The sequence below is a fragment of the Leptosomus discolor genome, chromosome 1, assembly GCF_034619465.1.
Source record: "Leptosomus discolor isolate bLepDis1 chromosome 1, bLepDis1.hap2, whole genome shotgun sequence".
Classification (NCBI taxonomy): Eukaryota; Metazoa; Chordata; class Aves; order Leptosomiformes; family Leptosomidae; genus Leptosomus; species Leptosomus discolor.
In genome coordinates, this window is record NC_141391.1 from 150837036 (window position 1) to 150860769 (window position 23734).

The 23734-nt window shown below is 40.4% G+C and overlaps 1 protein-coding gene across 1 annotated transcript; it reads right to left on the bottom strand.

Annotated features, from left to right (window-relative positions):
• Positions 1 to 456: 456 nt before the first annotated feature.
• On the bottom strand, positions 457 to 21383 carry ADIPOR2 (adiponectin receptor 2). Its single transcript, XM_009946814.2, has 7 exons — positions 21154 to 21383; positions 8037 to 8156; positions 5988 to 6159; positions 5160 to 5346; positions 3876 to 4063; positions 2441 to 2634; positions 457 to 912 (listed from the first exon to the last, which is right to left on the bottom strand). The coding sequence occupies exons 1-7, from the start codon at positions 21319 to 21321 to the stop codon at positions 781 to 783; spliced, it is 1161 nt and encodes a 386-aa protein (XP_009945116.1). The 5' UTR covers positions 21322 to 21383; the 3' UTR covers positions 457 to 780.
• Between the last annotated feature and the right edge of the window lie 2351 nt (positions 21384 to 23734).

Consider the following 23734-nt stretch of genomic DNA (forward strand, 5'->3'; position numbering starts at 1 on the left):
CTTAGGCAGGGCGCAGATGTAACTTTCCAGTTACTCAAGTAAATAAACCTGCTAACACTGTGACCTGGATGACAACACCGGCCTTCACAACCCCTGTGTACATGTACTGAACCTACTCCAAGCGCTGGCCAGGACCCCACATCGCCCAGGGCATGCTGGCCACCAGAAAAGTCTGCAGGGCCAACATGATTCACTCCCGAGAATTTTACCTGGTCCTCCTGCAATCATTTATTTTTGTGCAAAATTGAAACAGTGTGTGGTACTTGCATGTTGCATTCTTTACAAAAACCCTTTTCCCCCCACCCTTTGTTTAAAACATTTATATAAATTTTACTTAAACAGAAAGTTAGAAATCTTATTTACAATTTGTTTTTCTCCCAAAAGAGCATCTAAAATCAACTCCCAAACCCTCCAAGAGGATATAAATTTAACCTTGATTTTTTTTTTCTTAAAAAAAAAAAAAGGAAACTGCTAAGCTATCCCTCCCCAATTCTACAAATAAATATGGCATTGAACAGAAGCCGATTTGGAAAGGGTCCTCTGTAGCTCAATCTGTAGATCCCAAGAATAAATTAGGGTTTCAGAATTTCCTGGTCTTCAAATTGATTCATTCCATTGCTTGAGGTATAGAATTTATCTTGGTTAGTCAGAATCCCCATGAAGGTCCATGCCTCATCAGCTGAAACTTGGATTCTTCTTAGGTATTCACTGCGCTAGCCTGTATGCTTCAACCGCACTGGCGGTGCTGTTTTGGTTGCGATCGTGGGCTGAAGGCTGGTGTTACTGCATCCCGTCTTCCTCTGTGCAGCCTCCTCCGACCGTGAAACGGAACTCCTGGAGGTTCGAAACCCCGTGGAAGTGCACGAAAGCGCCAGCCACTACAAACACGTGAAACAGCTGATGGGAGTGGAACTGCGGAAGAGAAAACAATTCTGCTCAGGTGGGGTACTTCGGGTTCTAGTGCTCCCCCGCCTCCAAAAAAGCCACACATTCAGCTGAAGTACACAGTAACACGTTGCAGTACCTCAAACCACAAGCTGCAAAGTTCTCCAAGTTGTGTATTAAAGCCCATCCCTCCCCTGCCATTAGCAAAATAATCAAATTCCACACACACCCACACACACACACACACCCCCCCCCCCCTTTCTTTCACGGTCATCTTAACTAGCTGGTCAATCAACAAGCATGCTACGTAAATGCTATAGTGCATCTTTGTGAAGGGATAAGGATCATTTCAAGAGTTTGGGGCAAAAGGCTTAAGCAGGACACTTAAAATTAGCTCCTCCACAACACCTCTGGTGGATAATTGATAAAAATGGTGCTCTCACACAGCTAACAGGCACAAACACTGCTCTGGTCACAGGCATAAGTTTCACCAAGTGGATTTTGAAAACATATTTTATTTCTCTGCCACAGAGAAACAGAAAAGGAAAAAAAAGATATAATACTAAAACCTAGAAACAACCAGATGTTCTGAATGAATGCCCAGGATGCTATCGATTATAGTACAGCAGAATGAAAACCATGAGGGAACTACCTGACAAAGCATGCCCTTGTTTGAGAGGAGGCGTACCAATATGGGTAACACTCTTGAAAAATTTCTACAAATGTATATTTGCAGGGTCCGTGGGAAGCTTGGAAAAGATTTGGTGGTGCACCAGTACTTTTGGAGCCTAGGCTCTGTTTGGCCATTTACACAAACCTAGCAAACTGGTGCTGTGCAAAAGCTACTCAAACCACCCAGGACTCATTCTCACTTCTAGTCTTCTTTAGCAGCCTTAAGCTACCCTAGTGGTACTACAGTGGCCTTCCAAAGGTCCCCTTCCCTTTCATCTCTACTCTTCCACCTGCTTTCTTTCTTTACATCTTCCACACATATTTTCCCTCCATAGTCTTTGTGAGTCTTTCCCTCATACCAAGCTTCCCCCACCCACCCACTTGCTCACCCCACTTTCGCTTCTTCTGGGCCAGAGATCCATCCAAACTCTACCATCCCTATCCAGTGTTTTCACTGGCTGCACAAGATGAGGAGCCAGACACAGTGAAGATCCCAGAGAACACACTGAACATCAGAGAAATAACTGTGCCCTCTTCCGCACAGAAGCGAGGTAAGATGTGTGTTTGCAGGATCCTCAACACACACACACACACACACACACAAAGGTTCGCAAAGTCGCTTACCCGTCTACTAAAGCTACCTAATACTCGTGCTGGAGTGAATTTGCACACCAGCAGGTACCTCAGACCAGCCAGTTTATGACAACTCAGCAAGAGAGGCACCAGGCTCAGCCAGCCCACAGTTGTTCGGCCCCTCAAGACCTATGCTTCTGGTGCAGCAGTCTGATACTTGCAACACGAAAACATTGACACAACATCCTCCAGCCTCAAGGGGAACCAGCTTTCACGTTGGTCTCCTCATCCAGTCATTCTGTAGACTCACCCAGATGTCACACTTGCCAGGGAAGAATCTCTCCGGGATGCGGGCAGCATATAGTGCAGCACCAGTGATGTACAGGCATGCCATGAGTGCCAGCCAGCCTATCTGCCCCATTGTGGCTGCTTTCAGGAGCCCCTCAGAGATGACAAAGTGCAGGGTGGGAATAACCCCACTAAGACCCAGACCTAGAAATACTCCTGGGAGGTAAAGAAAATGTGGGAGAGTCAGGTTTGAACACAATGGTGGTAAAGGGAGACAATGAAAACACAAAAGCTACGGAAGGAAAACTCAGCATTTGCCAAAGCAGCAGAAAGGTGACAACTCTTGAAGCTGGAGGTCCCCAGAAGAGCTTTATTGGCAAGGAAGTGAAAGAATGCACAGACTTCCTTCAAATACCAGCAGCTACTTATTTATATGTTCCAGCAGATACTGAAATATTTCATTTACTGATTGCATCTGCCACCTTTAACGCACATTAAGCCAGTTACACATCTTGGACTGTAGAGGGCACTGAGACTACACGAACTATGCCTCACTTTACCATAATCTCTCAAGAGCAAGACAACAAGGACAGACAACAAAGAGATTATTTATCATATGCTGTACAAGCAGTCCTAGGAAACAGAAAAGTAGCATCTGTGGCTCATCTGATCTGCCACACATGAGAACATGGTTTATTCATTTAGATTTTAGCAGCAAGTACAGAAACCTTGTAAAAAAAAGTGTGCGTGGGGGGAATAATCATGTCCCATCCAGATTTTAAGTTTGGAAGGCTGAACTCTGAAGGTACACCCATAGCTTGTCCAAGAAAAAAAAAAAAAAAAAAAAAAAAAAATCCAGATTTACTGAAGACAGAATGTGCAGGTTAAGTAACAAGAAATATTACTATTCAACCCAGCTGTGTGCACATTCCATAGCTGCCCCCTAAAGCTTTCTCTTTCTTCGTACCTTAGAACGTGAAACCAAATCTGTTTTTGTTCTTTTGATCATGTGAAAAGAAAAACCAGGCTCTTTGTCTTAACTATATATTTTATCTAGGTAAATCATTCAGATTCAATCATTCAATGATTTGCTAGTTTCTGAGCCTAGTATTACAAAAACAAGACAGGAGAAGTACACATACACACACCCAGCAGTCAGTCATCTTTTTGAGAGAGCAAAGTTGCTAGATATAGCTAGAAATACTTTGCACTACCTTTCCTACTGCATGTGTTACTGTCCATTTCAGGAATGCACTTTCAGGACTTGCATCAGCCCTTATCTGTGCATCCAGTTGGCTATAATAAATGCTGAAAGAAAACCCAACGAGCTGCCAATCCCAGAACATTAGCTCTATAAAATTAAGCTCTCTTAAGTCTTCCCAAGACAGATTTTCCAAGTGGCAAGTAGGAAGGAGGAAAGGCAGTCAAGAAGCAAAACAGTTAACTTCAGGTCTTACCTGCCCTCACACCCCGGTATTCAGGGGTTGCAAACATGTCCCATTGTGAGACAATTATGGCTGCGATGCCCAGGACACAAATCACAATCAAGTAGATGAAGCAAGGCTGAGGGTTGCAATAGAAGGAGTAGTACAGCCATGGTACAAAGCTGCCCATTATGAGAAGTGCAATGCCAGAATAATCCAGCCTAGAAGGAAACAAAAATCAGTTTGATAAGACATGTGAACCTTTGGAAGTCCTCGCACCAACACACTCTTCTTCAGCAGACCAACTGCCTCCTTCTCACTGCAAAATGAAGTTATTCTCACTATTGTAACTTACTTCCTGATGGCAACTCGTCCACCAATGCCCTCCCTACGGTAGTGGATTACCTTGATAGAAAGCTAAGTAAGGCCACTTTTGGACAGTCATCAGCAATACATACAGCAGCCTTCAGACCAAAGCTTTTTGAAGGAAACTCAGATTTAAGCTCCAGATGAGGAAGAAAAGCAGCACGAGAGTCCTCTGAACAAAAAAGGGCACACAGTACGTTGTGAGAGCACAGCCAACACAAACACTTTAGTATCTGACAAGCGCAAGCTAGTTAGGCATCGGCTTAAGTGACCACTGGGGAATAATGTCGCAATTTTTCAACCACGCTGTTTTTCTACACACCAGTGAAGAAAAGGAATTCCTACAGCCGTTGCTTTTTACCACACCCTGACAAAATGCTCCTACAAAAGATGACGGAGTTAATTTTTCAGTAGGGGACTTTAATTGCTGGGTTATTTTAGAGGTGGTCTTGCAGATCACACAATCCTAGGTTGAGTAATCTTAGGAAATATGAGATATTTAGCAGCCAGCCAAAAGAGAACGCACAGTAAAGCCAAAAGACCAAGACATCTTGACACACATTGTGGAGCTGTCTTACGTAAGTTTAAGGTTCAAAGCTACTCAGAAGAGTTGAAATGAGAAGAAGTAACAGCTGCATTAAAAATTCGAAGTCCTGCAACTAAACTCTAGGCGTATTACTTATAGCAGCAAGATGCATGCACACGCCTGCCAAGCAGCAGAAAATGAAAGAGCTGTAAGTCTAAAAGAACAGCACAAAAACTCATGCTGAAACAAACAATAATTAGAAGAAGCTGCACTGAATCTCTGCTCAACTCTGTTCCAAAGTACATGCAGTCATGCAATGAACAACTCCTACACTGGGGCTCCGGGCATAAATCCCAACCCTGTTATCCCAACCCTGTTTTCCCACCTGTTTCCTATTTGGCCTACCCTGTCCTCTAGGCACTTACTTGGAGAAGAGCCGGGAAACACCTTCTGAGTGGCAATAAACTGTGTGAAAGAGCCATGAGAAGGAGAGGCAGAGTATGGCTCCCAAGAAGAACAAGCCAACAACCACTTTCTCCTGCACAGGTGCTACAAAAGACATGTTTGGCCGGAACATGTAGAAGATTCCCAGACAAAGAAAGAACACACATCCTGAAAAACAGTAAGGCAGAAAGGTGTCAAGTTCATGCACACCGAAAGCTTTTCTTTCTACAAGCATGACTTTAATGTACAGGAGCTGCATGACAACCAGCAGCACACATGCAGAATAAAGTACTGCCCTACTTCAGTTATGCATTCCAACCACATTTCTGTCTCAGACTGATGCAACACAGGCTTGCATGGAATCCGTATTTTTACTTGTTTTGCAAGATGCCTGACAACTAGTTGGGACATTCTAGAACAATCAAAAAAATCTGTTGCAAAATGTAAAAAAAAGGGCATAGTTCAAAGAAACCCTCTCCCTTCAAGGCTCCTTGGACATTGAAAACCACTCATACAAGCTGCAACTTAAGTGTGTCCTGTGGCAAGAAATGCGATCTCAATTAAACCCCTACACACTTGGGAAAAAGAATATCTACCACTAATTTATTCCATTTAATCAGGAAATTTTTAATTCATTCATTTGAATTGAATGTCATAATTATGGAAGTCCCATCCAACGCTGGCGGGAATTCCCCGTTAACTTAAGAGCTTACTAGTGGAATGATAATGCTGACCACCCCACAGCTCTTTCTATCTTGCTCTCCAAGAGAGCAATGGAGCCAATTAACATTAGAGTGAGCTGAAAATACCTAGAAGATGTGTCCAGATGTTACCAGTCTCTGTATGTATTCTGAAGATACTCTTAAAACAAGCCCGGAAGGAAGGCATGGGTGGTCTGTGTCCATGCAACAGGTAGTCGTTGTCCTTTAGCCAGTCAGGCAGAACATCATGGGGAATGACTCTCCATCGGCCCTCCCATACCTAGAAGTTAGAAGATTTTCGTTAAATGCAGGGATTTGAGTTCCACTGATGTATGGCAAGAGTCAGAAAACCTGTATTAGTAAGAGCGTTGATCTATGAGTACAGTAAACAGAAAAGGGTTGGTGGGACTTCTCTGGGAAAAGGCTTTACGCTTGAAATATAATGCCTAAGTCACTGATCCCTATTCAAAACAGTATCATTATGAAATTGAGCTGCACCACCAGAGAAAGAAATAATTCAGCTTTTCACTGAACAGGAAAGGTATTGGGCATTTTTACTGCTAATCAAAGAAAAGCATTTAGTTCATTTCCACGTTGTGTTATTTTCACAGATCATCCTTTCCATTTAACTGAAGCAGCCTACACCTAGTTCTCTCCAAGAAATAAGTAAAAGCCTGTTCTTCCAACCACAAGCCAATCTGACTATGTATCTGCTAGCATTTGGGGCAGTCTAGTAATAAAGCTACCCATCGGCACTAATACAGGCCAGAAAGCATGAAGTGGCAAGAGTCCAGTGAGAAGTATCCAATCCCTTATCCAGGTTGGAAAAAAAAAAACAAAAAACAAAACAAATGCTCCCACATTCCCAAAACAAACAGTGACAGATCAGTTAAGGGAACAGATCCATGACTCGCAATTCCATCAGATTTCTTCTTTAAAGGGAGAGAGAGCATAGGTGCACACATCTATTCTTGCAGCGGGTTCCAAAGGAAAAAAAAAAAGTGCGCACAGGTGTTCTTAGCGCTGCTTCGGTAACATAAAACACATGTAGTCTTCGGGTTGGTGTCAGAAGCAGCACTGCCAAGCAGAGGGGTATCGGGGAATTGCTTTATGTACCGGGGTTGTTTCTGCAGTGTTCCTTGGATTTGTCGTCTGGCTAGTAATACAGGAGCGAGTCTGAAGAATCCTGAAACACTAAGTTTGAAAAGCTACATTCTTATTTCAGTTTCGACAACAAGAGCCCAGAGTTTACATCAATTCTCCACACTCCTTCGTGGAAGCAAAACAAAACTAATCAAAATAACCAACCCAATTAAAGATTGGGTTCTTAAATACATTAAACAAGAAAATAACTGGTTCACTTCATGAACCAAAAATTTGAATTGAGGTAGGAACAGCAGGAGGGAATTAATTTTTACACAATCCACCCTATAGAACATCTAAAAAGGGGAAAAAAATCCATAATAAAAAAACCCAAATAAACAACAACACTCACACACAAAAGACAACCAAGTAACTGGGGTCCCTCTGTAAAAACATCAAAGAGTAGTTCACGAAACCAGCAGGAACAACTGTATAAAGGTGCAGCACTCCTTTCATCAAGAAAGAAGGGCCAGAGACTGCTACAGCCCCATGGCTCTAAAAAGTAGCAAAAATTGAGCCAAGGTCAGCAATTACAAAATCTACAATGGATTTACTTAGATATAGTTTTAGCACAGCCTCGTTTTCTTTTCAAATAAAGGACAAAGCTTATTCTACAATGGATGCAAATGGTGCTGGAAAAGCAAAATATTTGCAGCTCCGAAGAAACCAGGAAAAAAAAAAATTACCTTGTCAATGGAATTGCCCTGAACCAGAAGGCTTTTATTCTGCTCTGCACTCACAGGTGCTTCTCAAGAGAGACTCCTCAGGTGCATGATCAGATTTAGAGTCTCATTTGTAATCCCTACTGTTCCATGGTTTACAATGTATTCATTTATGACAGATTGAGATCCTGAGGGGCTGTAGTGCTACCAGTTATAACGAGACACACCCATCCAGGGATGGTGCGTGCCCACTCTTCCTCACATTAGTAGCGCAGTTTCTGCAGGTATAGTCTGTTGCCCACTGGAGCTTCCTAAAAAGGAAACTACTTCAGCAGTTTCCACATGCCCTTACCTTACATACAAATTCTTCCATTCTCTCCATAGCATGGTGGGCTTGTAGAAGAGGTGACATACCCATAAATCCTTCATCCTCCTGAGGTGACTCATCATTGTGTTTATAATCCTCAGAACACTGGAAAAAAAAAATGAAAAAGAAAACGCTTTGTAGAAAGATGAACAGAGAAATGTGATGTTGTTTTCCATACAAAACTATGACTTGAGGTCTTGGCAAATAAAGAAGTCTTCTTTCCTTGTACAGCACTTAGGAAGGAATTCAAAAGAACCAGCAACAGAATTATGACATTCTTAGGTATCTGAGAACAATTCACTTCTCTAATCCATTTTGCACATGTTTTCACCAGGTTTGGAAGAAAGCAGTGTTCCTCTGTAAGTTACGCTTCATTAAAGCCCAGATATGGAGTCTGAGGTTTGCAGCTTACCTGCCTCTAGGGAAGGATTACTTCCTATTTTATGTTTCAATGTCACTATGCCTGCCTTAAAGCCTCTATAACATAGGTGGCATTTTAGGATGCTAAAAGGCAAGCCAAGGAGAGGAATCCATTTACCTTATTATAAATGCTTCACCTCAATTTTTAATTCAAATCTGAAGATCTATTCTGTTTAACTGACACTTCTGTTCAGCTCATAATCCAGTAATGAACATTTACTCATTTGTTTGACTTTCAAGATATTTCAGAAACTAGTTAAGAAACTTTTGCCAGTTAGACAAAGGCAAGTTATCAAAGAAAAGCAGTAACAGACATCAGAGTTTTAAGCAAAATTCAAATAAAGAGAAACAGGCATATCTCCAAGGTATACCAAGAGACTTCAAAACCAAAACAAAATAAGAAGACTAGGCCTGGATATTCAGCTGGTACACATCACTAATAACTTTATAGGAACAAAGTTTGGTAGTTTTCTTCCCTATGTTGATGTATCACATCATCCACGTATTATGATACACTCTAGCTTTTCATCTAGCAAAAAAGCAGGGGAGGCACATAAGTTCTACATTCCTGTTTGTTTACTACAATGCTCATGGCCCATCAGAGACATTTCAGCTTCCAAGGTAAACAAGTTTGAGAAAGCTAGAAAAGAGAGAACGAGCCCTTTGTACGCTTCAGGCTTGACGCAGAAAGCTGCCATGCACCTCGTGACCAAGCCAAGAAAGCTCCAAAACCTGCAGGGAGCTGGCCTCCTCTATATTACAAGCCACAATACTTTGTTTCCCCTCTTATTCCCATATCAAGGTTAGCAACTTTAAAAATCAAGCTTACTTGTCAATAATGCTACCCAAAGTGACCAAGAATCTAGTATATAGCTTCACATACTTGATCTATGAATTATTATCAGTAATGTTCAGGTTAACATCCTGAACTTTGAGTCAGAGATCAGATCTGGCTGTTCATCTGTCCTGCATTACTGCCCTCTCCTTGGACTGAGGCCTTATTAACTATTTCTGCCAACAAGTTAACCGAACAAGCTGCTTCAAAGTTTCATTTTTTAACAAATAAGAGAGGACTTCTTCAAAACCTACAGTGAGCTACCTAGATTCAATTTGGGTTATTTGGTTTTTTTGTTTGGGTTTTTTTTTGTTGTTGTTGGTGGTGGTGGTTTTTTTTTTTGAGAGAGACATGACATGCTAATACTTGTTTTTGTACCCAAAGCTTGCAGTAGCCACTGAAGCTTCATCTTTCAAAGAGGTCCGCCCACCATATGGCTATTGACCCTACTTTGCTTATCCAGAATGCAGATCTCTTCTATGTAGTAGACAGTATACATCCTTCCCATTTTATGTATGGCCTCACATTTGCCCACACTAGGACAACTTGATTGACCACACGAATCTTCATAGGTAATCCCTGTCCCTTGTACTGTCTACTTGCCTTCATTTATCGTTCCAGTTAACAGCCCCTCTGAGCAAGTCTGGGCAATAATTTCATATTTTATAGTAGATGATTGATACAAATATTGATCAGCTCTACCCAGATCCTACAGCAGTATAAGACAGTATTAAATCCACTCTTACTGCCTAGATTATCCCATAATTCTGTTGAGAAAGGTATCGGGCAACACCGAGATGTAAATAGGTTTAATATCCTTCTAAAATAGGCACATGTCCTGTTGGACCAGAAAACATATAAATAAAAAACAAATTTGGTTTCATTCTGACTCAATAACAATTCACTGAAATTATTTCCCGCACTGTCCATTTTACTGTTTTTCTCTACTAATGGATCTCTCTGGTTAGGATTCTCAGTTTTCAGTATTATCAATAATTAACTCAAGGTCATAGAAATATAAAATGGTTCGGGTTGGAAGGGATCTTTAACAGTCATCTAGTCCAAACCCCCTGCCATGGGGGTCTGCATAAGATGCTCATGATAGTCCGCACAATCTTACAAACCAAAGAAATCTTCGGTTTCCAAGGACGCACCTTGCAGAAAAGCAAGGCTAGTGTTTTAAGTTCCAATGTACTTGATAAAAGAAGCACTGCTATGCCTTTTAGCTATCCTAGAACTCCCTCCCCCAGCACCACACAATGACCAGCTGGAATGGGGTGAACAAGTTAGTAATCCCCAATTTACAAATCTGGGTGGACTGAAGGAAAAAAGGTCCTTTATGGAATCAAAGCCTGCATTCATTGCAGTCTGCCCAGTGACTCAAAGCCAAAAAAATGTTCATTTCCCTCTCTCCACATACTCCCATTTCTAGAATGATGGGAAGGTTTAAATTTGAACAGACTGTAAAGCTCGAAGAGCACAGCTATTTATGAACTAGTCCAAAATCTTTGCATTTTGGCAATGTGCCGACAAACAAATCATTACTGAGCTTCTTTTAGTGATAAAAAGAATTCAAATTCATATCATATACACAGCCCAGATTACTGCCAGAAAATGGAATTGATTTTACTATCTCCTTCCTGCCATTAAACTGCAAAATTAGCATTCAAGGAAAAAAACTAAAACTCAGCTTCTTAGTCCTTTTCTCACTAAGGAGGCAAAATGAGGCCCGTTCTGGAACATCCGTCCTCTCTTGACTCCTTCCTGTAATGTCCCATTAGAAAGAACAGTAAACTGTGCTTCTTGGAAGCTGGAAATCTATAGTTGGAGTGCCAATACCAATGCCAGTTTTCATTTGGAAATTTGAAGGAGTCTATTGACCTTCAACTCTTCAGACAATGACTGAAGGGAAAAAAACAGCCCTCTTCTGTTCAGAAGGCATATTGTTGTAAAATTTCCACTGTGACAAGTTCCTTCGTATCTTAGGATCCCCATATTCTCTCTTCTTTGGCTGATCGTATCAGAAAATCAAGAATAATTCTAGAACATAAAAACATAAGCAAGCACATGCTTTAGGACGTGTTTTCAACTATTTCTAAGTTCTGCCGACAGAATTACACTTGAAAACGGGGAACACATTGGCTAAATAATCTCACTTGCCTAAGATCGTGCAAGAAATGTGAACCCAGAACAAAACTCTGATACTCCCACTTTTAATGAGGTATGGTATACCCCGAATCAAGTGTTTCAAGAACAATTCTTGCGTTTGTACTTTCTAGATCATCGGCCAAAAGGATCTTCACTCTGCTAATGTTTCAGATGTTCTTTTACGTCATCTAATTTACTCAATTTCTTTTAAAACCAGTCTGAAATTTTGACTAAGTTCTATAAAGCCTTTAGAGCACTTTAGAGTACCTTTAAATAAAAACCCTTGCTCACTCGTAACAAGCAAACTCATTGCAATCATCCACATAGGCAGCAACGCGTAGAGTGAGTCTCATACAAACTGGAAATCGCGGCTTCTGTATACTCACACTCTAGAGAGTCTGGACACTTAATTCTACGGAAATGTCCAACAATCCTTCCAATTTTAATCCTAGCCCCTTCACCAATTCCTAGAGTGTTAAAGCTATCAACAAACATAGTACAGATTCCTAATGAGATGGAAATTATATGATAGAAGTATATATGCAGCCTGAGTACAATAATGGTACTGGAGAATAAACTAAACCTGAAGGACAAGTGTCAATGGCTGGAAGAAAATAGTTTTACTGGTGTATCCATATTCATTTTATTTTGGGAAGTTTTCCAGATTCTTTTGTGGTAAGAGTGATAGACAAGAAGGTAAAAGAAAAAGGTAGAAATTAGACTTAATTATATTACTTTGTACAGAGTTCCAGGCAACACACTTCCAGGGACAGGTCATCTTCTAAACAAGAATTTCAGAGTGTGCTTTGGTAGGGACAGGAAAGGTTTAATGCCAAAACCAAGACTTAGAGCACCAGAGCAAACAAGAGCAAGAAATCCAAGAGCCAAATTGCACAGTGCCTATCATTAAGTAAGTTTATTTTAACATAAAAATCTCACTCTTTTATAGCAACGGCACAAAAGTTTAAAAAATAAAGTTTACATTTAGTACAAGAATCTGTAACCTGAATATGGTCCAAAAAAGTCAGATCACGTAGCCAAAGACCCTGTTACAGAGAAAACTGCAGTAAAACCTGCTCCAGTAAATGCAACATACTTCTCTTGTCCGCTAAAACAGCTTATCCTTCTCACATAGATTAACAGTTTTTATACTATTGCTCTCAAATCTGTTTACAGACACACTGTATATTGATGCCCTTACTGTGGAAAAGCCTGTCAGAAGTCGAGTCACAATGGTAGAAAAAGATTCCAGAAACCTTTTTGCCCACTTTTGAGTAAGTTGTGTTCTCTGGACTTCAACTGGTAAAACTGTAGTTTCTCAGATCTGTAGTTTCTTGATGTCAGTTTAAAGATTTCTAGAAAGCTTGAGAGTTTGCACATGACTAGTGCTTGCACAGGTGACAAGCAAGCTCTTGATCATCACTTCAGACTGCAATTTTGCTAGAAAATGTCATTAATCTGTGTTCATTAGAGTGTGCAAATTGAAACATAAATCAGATTTGAATGAAGCCACCCAAGAAGCTTAGTCTGTCGAAAGCTGTCCTCCTCTCCCTCACCTCCATCTTCCTTTACGCTGCTTCTGGCACCCCTCTGATCCTTGGGTTGATTAGCTGATCCAATACTATTCTGGCAGAAATTACTACCATTTTTGCTAGGTAAGCTTCCTATTAGATAATAAAGTTGGTTCAGATAACCATGGGATTTAAGGAGCTCAAGCTAATGCAACAGAAACAAAGGAAACATCAGCTCCCATTTTACTGAGACCCACTACAGAATACTTTCTGTGGATCATATGCAAGGCCAAGTTTCTTTTCAGTACAGGCCAGCTGGAGGCCAAATGATCTCCAGTCCTCCTTCTTCAGTGTTCACGGGTTAGAAAGGAGCCCAAGAACCTACCTAGGGATGGATTAAGGAAAGTTAAAACTAACGAACACTTCAACAGGCTGCTGTACTCTCAAAACTTGCAGCAGCTTTCAGGATTGCACTTTCAGAAACTGGCCAGTTTTCATTTCTTGCATGTATGGTATTTGATGCAGAACCAGAAGTGCACACATTAACCAGTAAGACTTGTAACTGCAATACAAGTCTCCTAAAACCCAGAAAGGGCAGAACTCTTCTATATTAGGGTTCCTTTTTGGACAGAGTCATCACTCAGTTACTCAAGGGTCTAACTGACTGTACACATACCTACAGAGTATTAAGCTCTAGAGTTAATGAAGTCCCATGTCTCAAAGCTCAACTCTTTGTCATGACAATTCACCATCAAGATGTCACTGGTGCCCTAAAGCTACCATTTCCAAAGCGTGACACAGTCTGAATCTGTTCTAACGCTCTTGTTGCTTCCTTCAGCTGCTGATAGATGCTCTCCCACTCTCTTCTTGATCTGACAGAACTCTGCCTTGCTACGAACGCATCATTGTAACACAGGCAGGATAGTTCAGAAAAAGCAAATGTGTTGATTAACACTGAGACATGGGACATTATACGACTCAGCACCTATATATGATTCTCTTCTTAAAACGCAAGTTAGAAAACATATGCTGCTGCATTTACAATACCACTGTTATCCCCCATATTAAACTGAAGTCAAAAAGTCTAGACATGACTTGGAGTTTTTGCTCTTGTTTATCTTGATCTCATCAGATGAATGATTAATAGTGTTCAACATGACATTCAAATCACTTAATGTTTCTTGAGGCAGCATGCCAGATTCAGTAACTCGAGAGCATTCAGCACAATGGCCAAGATAAGTTCACAGCTATAATATAAAACCGCTATTTTTCTAATCGCTGTCCGGTAACATCCTTTTCAGCTAGCCAGATTGCTTTTTTCAGCAACTCCTCTGTGCCCATTCTGTCAACTGACCTTTTATCAACTGGTCTTTTGTAAGGGGAAAGCAGCAATAGGTGGTGCCGTTTCTCCTAAAAGGCTGTTGCACATTTCTCAGGATTTCATCACCTTATGTTCTTTAGGTTGTAAGTAATTAACTGGAAAAGCATAGCACCTTAAAACTTTCCCCGACTTCCCCTAACTTCTGCACACACCAAGTTATTCTAAAATAACAGCTTTGTCACTCAGAGTTTACATTCTCTCTTAATCTGATAGGCTTGTAAACATAGACACACCAGAGTTTCCAAAAGGCTAACTGCATTCACCCTCTAAGCACGGTGTGTAAAGCTGTTTTTGCTGTCACTGGACCAAAAAAAGTCTTTCATTAGTGTTGTGCCAAAGACCCTTTCAGCCTATTGGTCAAAATGTTAAGTGCTTGAAGGTTCCTGGAGTTTAGTATTTTTCCTTTGTAGGTCACCTTCTTATAAAAGCTACACTCCATTTAATATAGCACTTGGAAACAGTTTTATACAACTGGTCATGGGTGACTGCTTGCTGGCACTCATTAAAAACAAGCACTAACATTTAACACTCATTTAGCAAATACTCCTAGGCCAAAGTCACAATTTGGCTTCAGCAACCTTGCTAATACACCCTTATTAGAACTAGCTCCTTTGTTAAATATCTTCAGATGAAAAGGGTTTGTTGAATCTCTAGGCAGTAGCAACTACTTATTTTCTGTCAATTCCCGGTACTTGACAAGGACCAAAGACCTCAATACCCACGTGTACTCATCAGTATATTTTGGGGAAAAGCCTGTAGAAATTGCTTCTACTACAGAAGATTCTCATGTGCCATGCTCTGCTCCTCTGTCGTTGTTAATCCTGACAGCAGAAAAAGAAAACAAGCACTCTGGGCTTATGGAAAAAAAAGCTCTGTTAAAAAAATAAACAAAGAGGGACTGAAAGCATACTGCTGAACTTAAAACAAGAGCAGAGTCAATCAATCTAAAACAGCTGGAGGAAAATGCAAGTTAACCCACCAGTACAACACTGTTTTCTCTTCTATTACTGTGAAAGGCCAACACATCCCCCATTGCTGTCCAAATCAGGCAGATATGATCTCCAGGAGAACAAAGGCAAGAACTGTGGAATCTAACCCTTGCCCAGGGAAACCGTTGTGCCAGTGAATTCTAAACAAAACCACTCCCTCCCTCGCCTAGTTTCAACACACAGCACAGCAAGCAATGGTTACAGAACCAGCTGGCAGGCAGCAAACTCAGCAGAGTACCAACACTTCCCCTTCTCAAAGAGCTAAGGCTCTCCAGAATAACAAGAGACAGTTGAATCCAGCTGCAACTCAACGAGCCATAACCTATTAAAACTTTCTAGTTATTTCACATGAGACTTTTCGGGGAGACAGGGCAGACACAGAGACATGGCCATGTCCCACATGTTACCAGCCTTCTGGGCAGAATACTGTCTACTCGTGGTTGACCAGGTCACCAGTTTGTCTTTTCTGCAGGCATTCAAGCTCTAAAAGCCTGTTGATAGACCAGGCACATCAAGTGTCAGTGAAGGAAGCATCAGCATCCAATCAACTCAAGCTTGTTGAGCCTGAAAACCACCTCCACAGACGTATAGCATGTCTTTGTGCTCTTTAAGTGGGACTACTTGGAGATATTCTGCTCTGTGTACCCAAAAATGCTTTGCTGTACAAAAACAAGAAGGCGGCATACTTGCAGGGAAAGATACTAGATTGAAGCACTTAGTTCAGTGACTAGCAGTCTGAGTAAAATATGCATTACTTCCAGTGCTTAGAATGGCAAGTAAATGAGAAATTCAGACCTTAAGATCTTTTGATGTGACGTAAAATGTCAATTCACATGCTTTCAAAGTAGTAACATTCTCTCCCAAGAACTGCGAAAATGGAGGAGAGACAGAGGTGATAAAGATGTCTACAGAACAACAAATTTTGAACACAATCTGCTTTAAAACAAAAGCAAACATGTTTTGGTGGGACCTCAAAATTCTGTTATGCCCTCAAATTCTGTTATGCCAGGCCTCTTCCATACACACTCAGAAGACAACCTCTACCAACAAAACCTGTAATGCAATGCAGGAAGAAGGCAAATAGAGAAGCAGATGCCAAGTTTTCAATCAAAGTACCAATAGCAAAATGCTAGACTGAAAGTAAAGCTAAATGGTTTCAAACTGAACAAGAAACTTGCAAGTAAATCTAGAAAGGGAAAAAAAAATTAAGGCAATCTGAATTTACAAATATCAGCTCCAGAAAGACTATCCCTAAGACTCAAATTTCTACCTTTGGCCTTCAAGGCTTCACCTAAATCTTTTTCACTCAGACTGCATGCACCATAAAGACAAGTTGACAATTCCATGAAATTACACGCACCCTTCTGTCAACACCAAAGCTATTTTTGTAGTCTATTTTTGTAGAGAATATGTACACGCTTCTGTAACAGAAAATGCTTTGAGTAAGTTCTATGATTCAAGTTAAAAGCCTGGAGTCATTTGCTCACCTTCAATTATTCTAAAACTTTTCTTTTTCACCTGAAAATCTGTTACATCCTTCTGCTTCCCTCCTTCAAGCCACTTTGGTATTTATGTTCTAGAAAGACTCTTGTAGCTACATGCAGGTATCATAAAATTTGTCAGAGGTCAAGTAAGTTCCTCTTGAAGTCAAAACACACGCTCCCTGAGAAGCAATCCAGATGAGTATTTGCCCCAATTTCTTCTGTCCATTCAGAAGGCTTGTCAGCTACGCATACCTCCTCCCAAACCCTTAGTGCAGGTTATCAAACACTTTATAGCAACAGGTCTCCACTCCATGGGCGCATTTCGGTGCCACACAGGACAACTGCACAATGCAGCTCAACTGCATGAAAGGAATCATCATTCAGGAACGCGAAAGCCTGACTGGAATAAAGGAAAAGAAAATGGTTCTTTTGTTTACCTCCTGTCACTGACAGGTTAAAGTATAAAAGGAAAGAGTCAAGCACAGGTTTTTAGGGCTGCATAAAGAGCCCATTCATCAGGTTACAAGAAGTCACATGCATTTCATTGTGTCAGCTTAACAAAGCCACAGTAAGAGAGATTTCTTTAGGAACTATCACTGCTGGAATTACAAAAGCAGTTAAGACACAGAAGCTCTAGGCCAGGAGAAAGGATGCTGTCCCAAAGAACAGGCAATCCAGCATGGTACAGGAGAGAAGCAGCTGCTGAAAAATGCCTCATCAGTACATACACAGCATATGTAAACTAGAGCAAGGAAAAAAAGTTTAAACAGACGAACGAACGAGAAGAACCATGCAGCTTGCCTAATCCTTTTCTCACCACCAAATCCTTAACATTCAGATAAATGGTCACTATTTCTCAAAGTCACAGAAGGTACACCACTCATCTGCCACTACACTAACTGCGTGTTTAAACAAGACAGGAAGGTGGGTATCTATTCTTTGGAACAGATACTTGGAAGAGGGGATAATCCATGAACATGCATGCACTCTAGAAGAGAACACAGTTATGGGATAAAATACAGACTAAGAGGTTTAGATGTAAAAAGATACTGACTTTTATATGATCTATATCTTCTCAAACACCATTATAAAACTGGCATATTAAAAGATGCAGCTGGTTTATTATTATTTTGGATAAGCATAATCAATACAGATAGTAAATCTTTGCTAATGTATTCATAGAAAGCTACAATTTACAGAAAGTAGGATCTTTCAACTGATTTTTAGTTCACAGCTATGCAACTGCCCAGGTAGGTGACAGGGACAAAGGCCCCAGAAAAAAAAAAACTTTTAGGACTAAATTTGATTTCTTAATACCACCTCCATTTCTTTCCATGAAGATGCTTTATTTCTAAAGAGGATCAATACTTTGGCCAATCAAAATTACAAATATATATTATACAATGCAAGCTGTGGGGGAGATGGAAAATAATTCTGAACAATATAATGGTATGCTTCCCCACACCTCCTTAGAAAAGATTACTAAAATAATTAATAGAAAGCAACTACCACCTCTTACGAGCTCAGACTGCTTCCTCCTGCAAGTGGAGCAGAAGGTGGATATACAAGTAGGCAAAGGGAGAGTAAGCTTATATAGCAGACTTTGGGGTAGATTTTATACAAATAAAGGAGCTGCAATGATATAACTAGGGTAATAGAAGGCAACAGGAAAACTAAATAGTGCAATACGATCATAAAAAAAATACACCTTTCTACACTAACACCTCAACTCTTAGCCCAATAAATTTTGGGGAATTATCATATCTATTAGAATACATCTATATTATGATATTCAAGAAAGACAATATGATTAGCTTGTCATAAGCAGAAGCATTTAAAAGCATATTATATGACCGTGGTTGTTCCACCATCAAGACATTATATAGCTCTCCTCCACTTTCTTTCTCCAACACAGAATTCCTTGGTTTTTACCATCGGCTACAACGTGGTTGCATTTAGCCACTAGAATACTGATGTAGAATACTAATGTAGCAGGCGCCACTTGAGTCCTTTTATAAGGCTATGTTGAGCTTGTGTTCCCAAGTACTATTGCCATCTACGGAAGAATAACCACCTTATATTACTGTTATCTAAACAAGAGCCTCTTCAAAACCAGAGGAAAATCACGCTTTTGAACTAATAAGTCATCTCTACTGAGGCAGTTGCACATAGCCAGAATGTACAGTAGAGCAAAAAAAGTGAATCCTAGCTGGCATTTGAGTAACAGCTGTGCTGAGGTTGTACAAGGCAAAGGAAGATATATAGCATAATGTTTTTTCCAGATTATTTAGAACACTGCAGCATGTCACATAATAAAGGCCATTTGGCAAGCCAATATTGCTACTTTTGACAGAAGCGTGTTTTGGGATGATCCATCTGAAGCATCAATTATTCAACCTTTTAAGAAGAAAAAAAAATTAAAGATATCACAGTGTTAAAAACAAGAAGTCACAGAGGGCAGGAATAAAGCTTTAGGCTGAAAAAAAAAGAAAAAAGTCAAAAAAGCAGGAGGCTATAAGGCAGAGAAAGTGATGCAGTTCAAGACAGAACAGCAAGGCCCAAATGGCAAGAACAAATTTCTGTGGCAGCATTGTAGGAGACTGGGAAAGAGGCATCAAATACAAGAAAGCTAAATATTTGTAGTGAGCCAAAACACAAGAAACACATACTTTTGTCATAAGTATGAAAGCAAACAAACAAAAAAAGATTAACACATGCTAAGAACACCTAAAAAAGCAGAAGAGCAGACTTTAACCATTTTATCTTCAAAATTCTAAAATTAAACACTGACTCATTCAAATTATTTCTGTTTAGCAAATGGACAGAAAGAATTGTATAACGTAATCAGTTACAGGCTTTTACTTTGGGCTATTCCATCTGCGGGCAACAGGTAATTCACACTATTCCACCAGGAAAGTCAGAGACAAGAACAAAAACAGCCTTCGAAAAAGATGATCCCAAACATGCTGTCAGATAAACATATGTTTGTTCAAAATATCTGCTAGTACAACTCCACTTCTCTTTTTTCTGACCTTAGTAAATTCAGCTGTTGGCTGACACTTCGCATCTTACCCACATGCTTTACAACCGGAAGGTCACACAATGCAGTGAAAAAGACTCTGGGTATTTCTGTTACCATGATACTGAGAATGTCCTACAGAAGCTATAGCAGTGCACAGTTTACAGTGCATTGGCTTGGCTTATATATAGCCATGAATATCTGTTCTGACGGAAAATAAACTCTGTAAGGGCTCAAGCCAAGTTAAGACAGCCTAGTACAGGTTCTTATGTCAGTTGAATGATGAAAATGGTCCATGCGCCCACCCAGAGTCCGTAGCAAACACAAGTACAGCAACAGCCCGACTCTTCTGCATGGAAGGCTACACTAAGTAGCATCAGCATGTTTTTGCTGCTGGCTAGAACCACACAGTTGCTGTAACTGAGCTGATGTAGTAAACTCATTAAGCCATGATAAATTTAATAGTGAGCCTAAGATGAATGCCTCTTCCACTTAACTGTGCTGATATCCATCTGTATATACCCTGGGAGAAGCATTAATTACAGTTCTGAAACTCTCTAACCAGAAGGTACTTTTGTCCAATGCTTGGACATTACCTCTGTGTAACACCTAATCAAGCTGCGGAACACCTTTCCGCAGGATGTTGTGGCTGCTAAAACATACAAAGACTCATGCACCAAAAATTCAAAAACATTGCCACCACCTCAAGAAATCTGTGAGCCACTGATTTCTAAAGGCTGGGAGAGTGTCCTCGGGAAGTAAGGCAACATGCTTCCCCAACCTTGTACTCCTCCTTAGGAGTCCATGACTGACTACTGTCAGAGATAGGATATCGCGCGCACTGCGGATGTTTGGTCTAACACAGTATGGCCACTCTTCCAACAACAGTGCTTGCAAACAGATTTTTCTGTCCTAATCTCTGTGACAATAGCAATTAGCCAAGGTTCAGATTACATTCAACCAGCGTCAATGTACCTTCTCCTTTCACTTATAATTAATTGGAAGTTACAGAACAAAAATCTTTTTATATGAGCAGCGCCTCAGCAGAGGACAAACCAGTATGAGTCCCATTTCTTTGAGAATGGAATAAAAAAAATATAAACCTGGTAAACTTATACTTATGCCCTGTCTTGTCACCCAAGTGCCCATACATTCAACTGAATATTTCTGGCAACTTCCTGGCTTTATCACAATTATTTATCAGGCATAAAGAGGTTGCAGGCTCACAGTTCAAATTTCTGGAACTTATTTCAGGCACTGAACATGTCAAAACTCATTTTTCCTCGCAAGCCTAACAGATAATGACATAACTTACATTTTCCTGGTCAGAAGACAGAGGTGGCTCCACTAAAAGCAGCCTCTGATCAGAGCTGTCCTCTTCAAAGGCTGCCTGTGTTGCTGCAGTGTCAGACATGTGTCCTTTTCTGAGCCGTAGACCTGGCTCTGGAGAACCAGCATTATCGAGTTCCGTTAGTTCATTCATGAGATGCTGGGAGCCTTCTCAAATATTCTCTTTCCTCTTGGTTCTGTTTGACTGATTATGTGTTGGCTCTGAAAGACAAACAGTTTGCATAACTGAACTGAAGTTAAAAAGAAGAGTGTAAGAGTTGGCTAGAAGAAGAGCATGCTTAAAAGCTACCAAACAGCTATGACAACTGCTTTTATATGTGCCCAAAACTCCCACAGGATCAAGTTCTCACTTTGTGACCACCAATACCTTCATATCCTAACGCTACTCAAACACAACTTTGAAACATGATAGAAAGTAAGCTCCCTAATACAGTAAATTCACAAAAGCACAGAGATGTTTTTATATTTTTACAAAGTTGCAAACACTGGGCTGTTAATACTATTTTCAAAGAAACTACTTATCACAGGCACTCTATAATTATCAGGTTTTTGGGGGTATGAAGCTCACACCCAAGCTCAATCATCTGGGCCAATTTTCACCACAACTAGGACACTAAGTACTGGTACTGCTGCTCAGGTAATGGCAAGCAAGCAGAGCTCAAGCAGCAACTAACTTTAGACAGACTGCAAGGCGGGCAGCAGTACACATAGTGATTACGTTTCCCCTTGCTTAAATTAACATGTTCACAATTACTGCTAGCAATGGGTCTGTACCTCTAGTTGTGTAAGGAATTAGACCAGACAGATTAAAACACATTCATTCCATCACAGCAATGAGACACAGGCAATTCCCCCAGAAAACTATAACCTATGCTTTCTACTCAGAAAGGTCACTTACACTTAGAACATGCAAAAAGGATTCAGGGTCAATTTAACTCATGATGCTAAAGATTAATTAAATTTGCAGAAAATCACCTAACGACAACCCATTAATCTGAGCCCTCATCCAAGAGTATCACGAGTTACCCATGTTTTCTTGTACATCCCAGCATGGTGGTCACTTCAATAGCCAGTCAAGAGACACCTGTTTGACACTGGTAGCCTTGGGAGGCACAATAGCCAGAGCACTTTAGAACCAGAGTGCCAGAAACCATCAGAATGAAGTGGCGCTGACCTGAGGTTTCAGAATCACTTTGAATGAGAATCTACTCGTTTTGCACTAATCACTTGGTGTCGTTCCATTACTGTAGCATCTAAGTACTTAGATGTGACTAACACATAACATTAAGATAACCCATCTAACAAGTTTTAACTTGCCAGGGTGCATAATTAGATTGGAATTTTAGTGCCCAATAAAAGATGTCGAACTTTGGTATAATGTAGGAGGGCAAATTAAAAATGTAAGAAGAGGGATTGATATTGTCAGTCTTGTAATAAAATGTCACCTCCAAAAAGCTAATAAATAATATACTCCTTCCTTTCAGGGACTAATCTCATTTATACATGATCATTGCAAGGTAATTCTCAGCTCTGACAAATGTGCTATAGTTAATTTTGCCGCAGCAGTTTGTAATATTATAACCCCTCAGCTGCTTGGCAAACCCCAGAGGAAAGAGCTGCTAATGAGCAGGTAACAGACTTTGCAGAACTAAATGATATCTCAGTTGTCCGAGTTCGGTATGGCACACTGCTTTAATCACCAAAGAAGGTATGCTTACAGTATGACAGCAGAGCAGATGGTATGCCCACCTTCCTGCTAACTCCACTGCAGGGTCGGTAACCTCCCATCTGAGAAGTAACATCTAAAATGGCCACAGCTGTTTACTTGGTAAACACAAGAGCCACAGGACTATCAGCCCATGAGAACTAAGCCACAGTTTAACAACACTACACAGTAAACCCAATGAAGAAGTTGAGCAAGTGGATTTTAAGACCAAGAACAAATATTTAGAAAGCCACAGAACAACTGAAATCTCGACTGTTTTTGTCGTATTTCAAGCAGCCAATTCACAATACTATTTTTAGGCGAGAAACATGAAGATATTGTCACATCGCCATTTGGTAAAACTGATCTAGGGAAGAAAGAAAAAAGCATGCAACAAGAACTACAGTCTGAAATTAAATTACTTAGTATCTTAACTTGAAAGGAAACTTTAAAAGAGTCTTTTTTGTACTGATTTCAGTACAATACACTGTACCAATTTGAAGCTGTAGCTAAAACAAAAAAAACTGCAAGCAGAGCAGCTGTTTGTAAACAACGGTTACAAACACACACACACCCCTACCTGATACTCCACACAACATTTCAAACAGGTACGTAGTTGAAACAGCCACAGTTAGTTTCACAGATGGATCAATTTGCATTATACATTTGCATTCAGACTAGTTTTACTAGTCTTTCTTTCTACCAGTTTTAAGCAACAGAATTACCACTGTGTGCTGCAACACCTGCTATATTGCCTAAGAGCATGTCCTTACATCAGACCTCTGTGACATTGTGGGAGAAGCACTCAAACAGACACAGTAACAACCATCACAGCAAACAG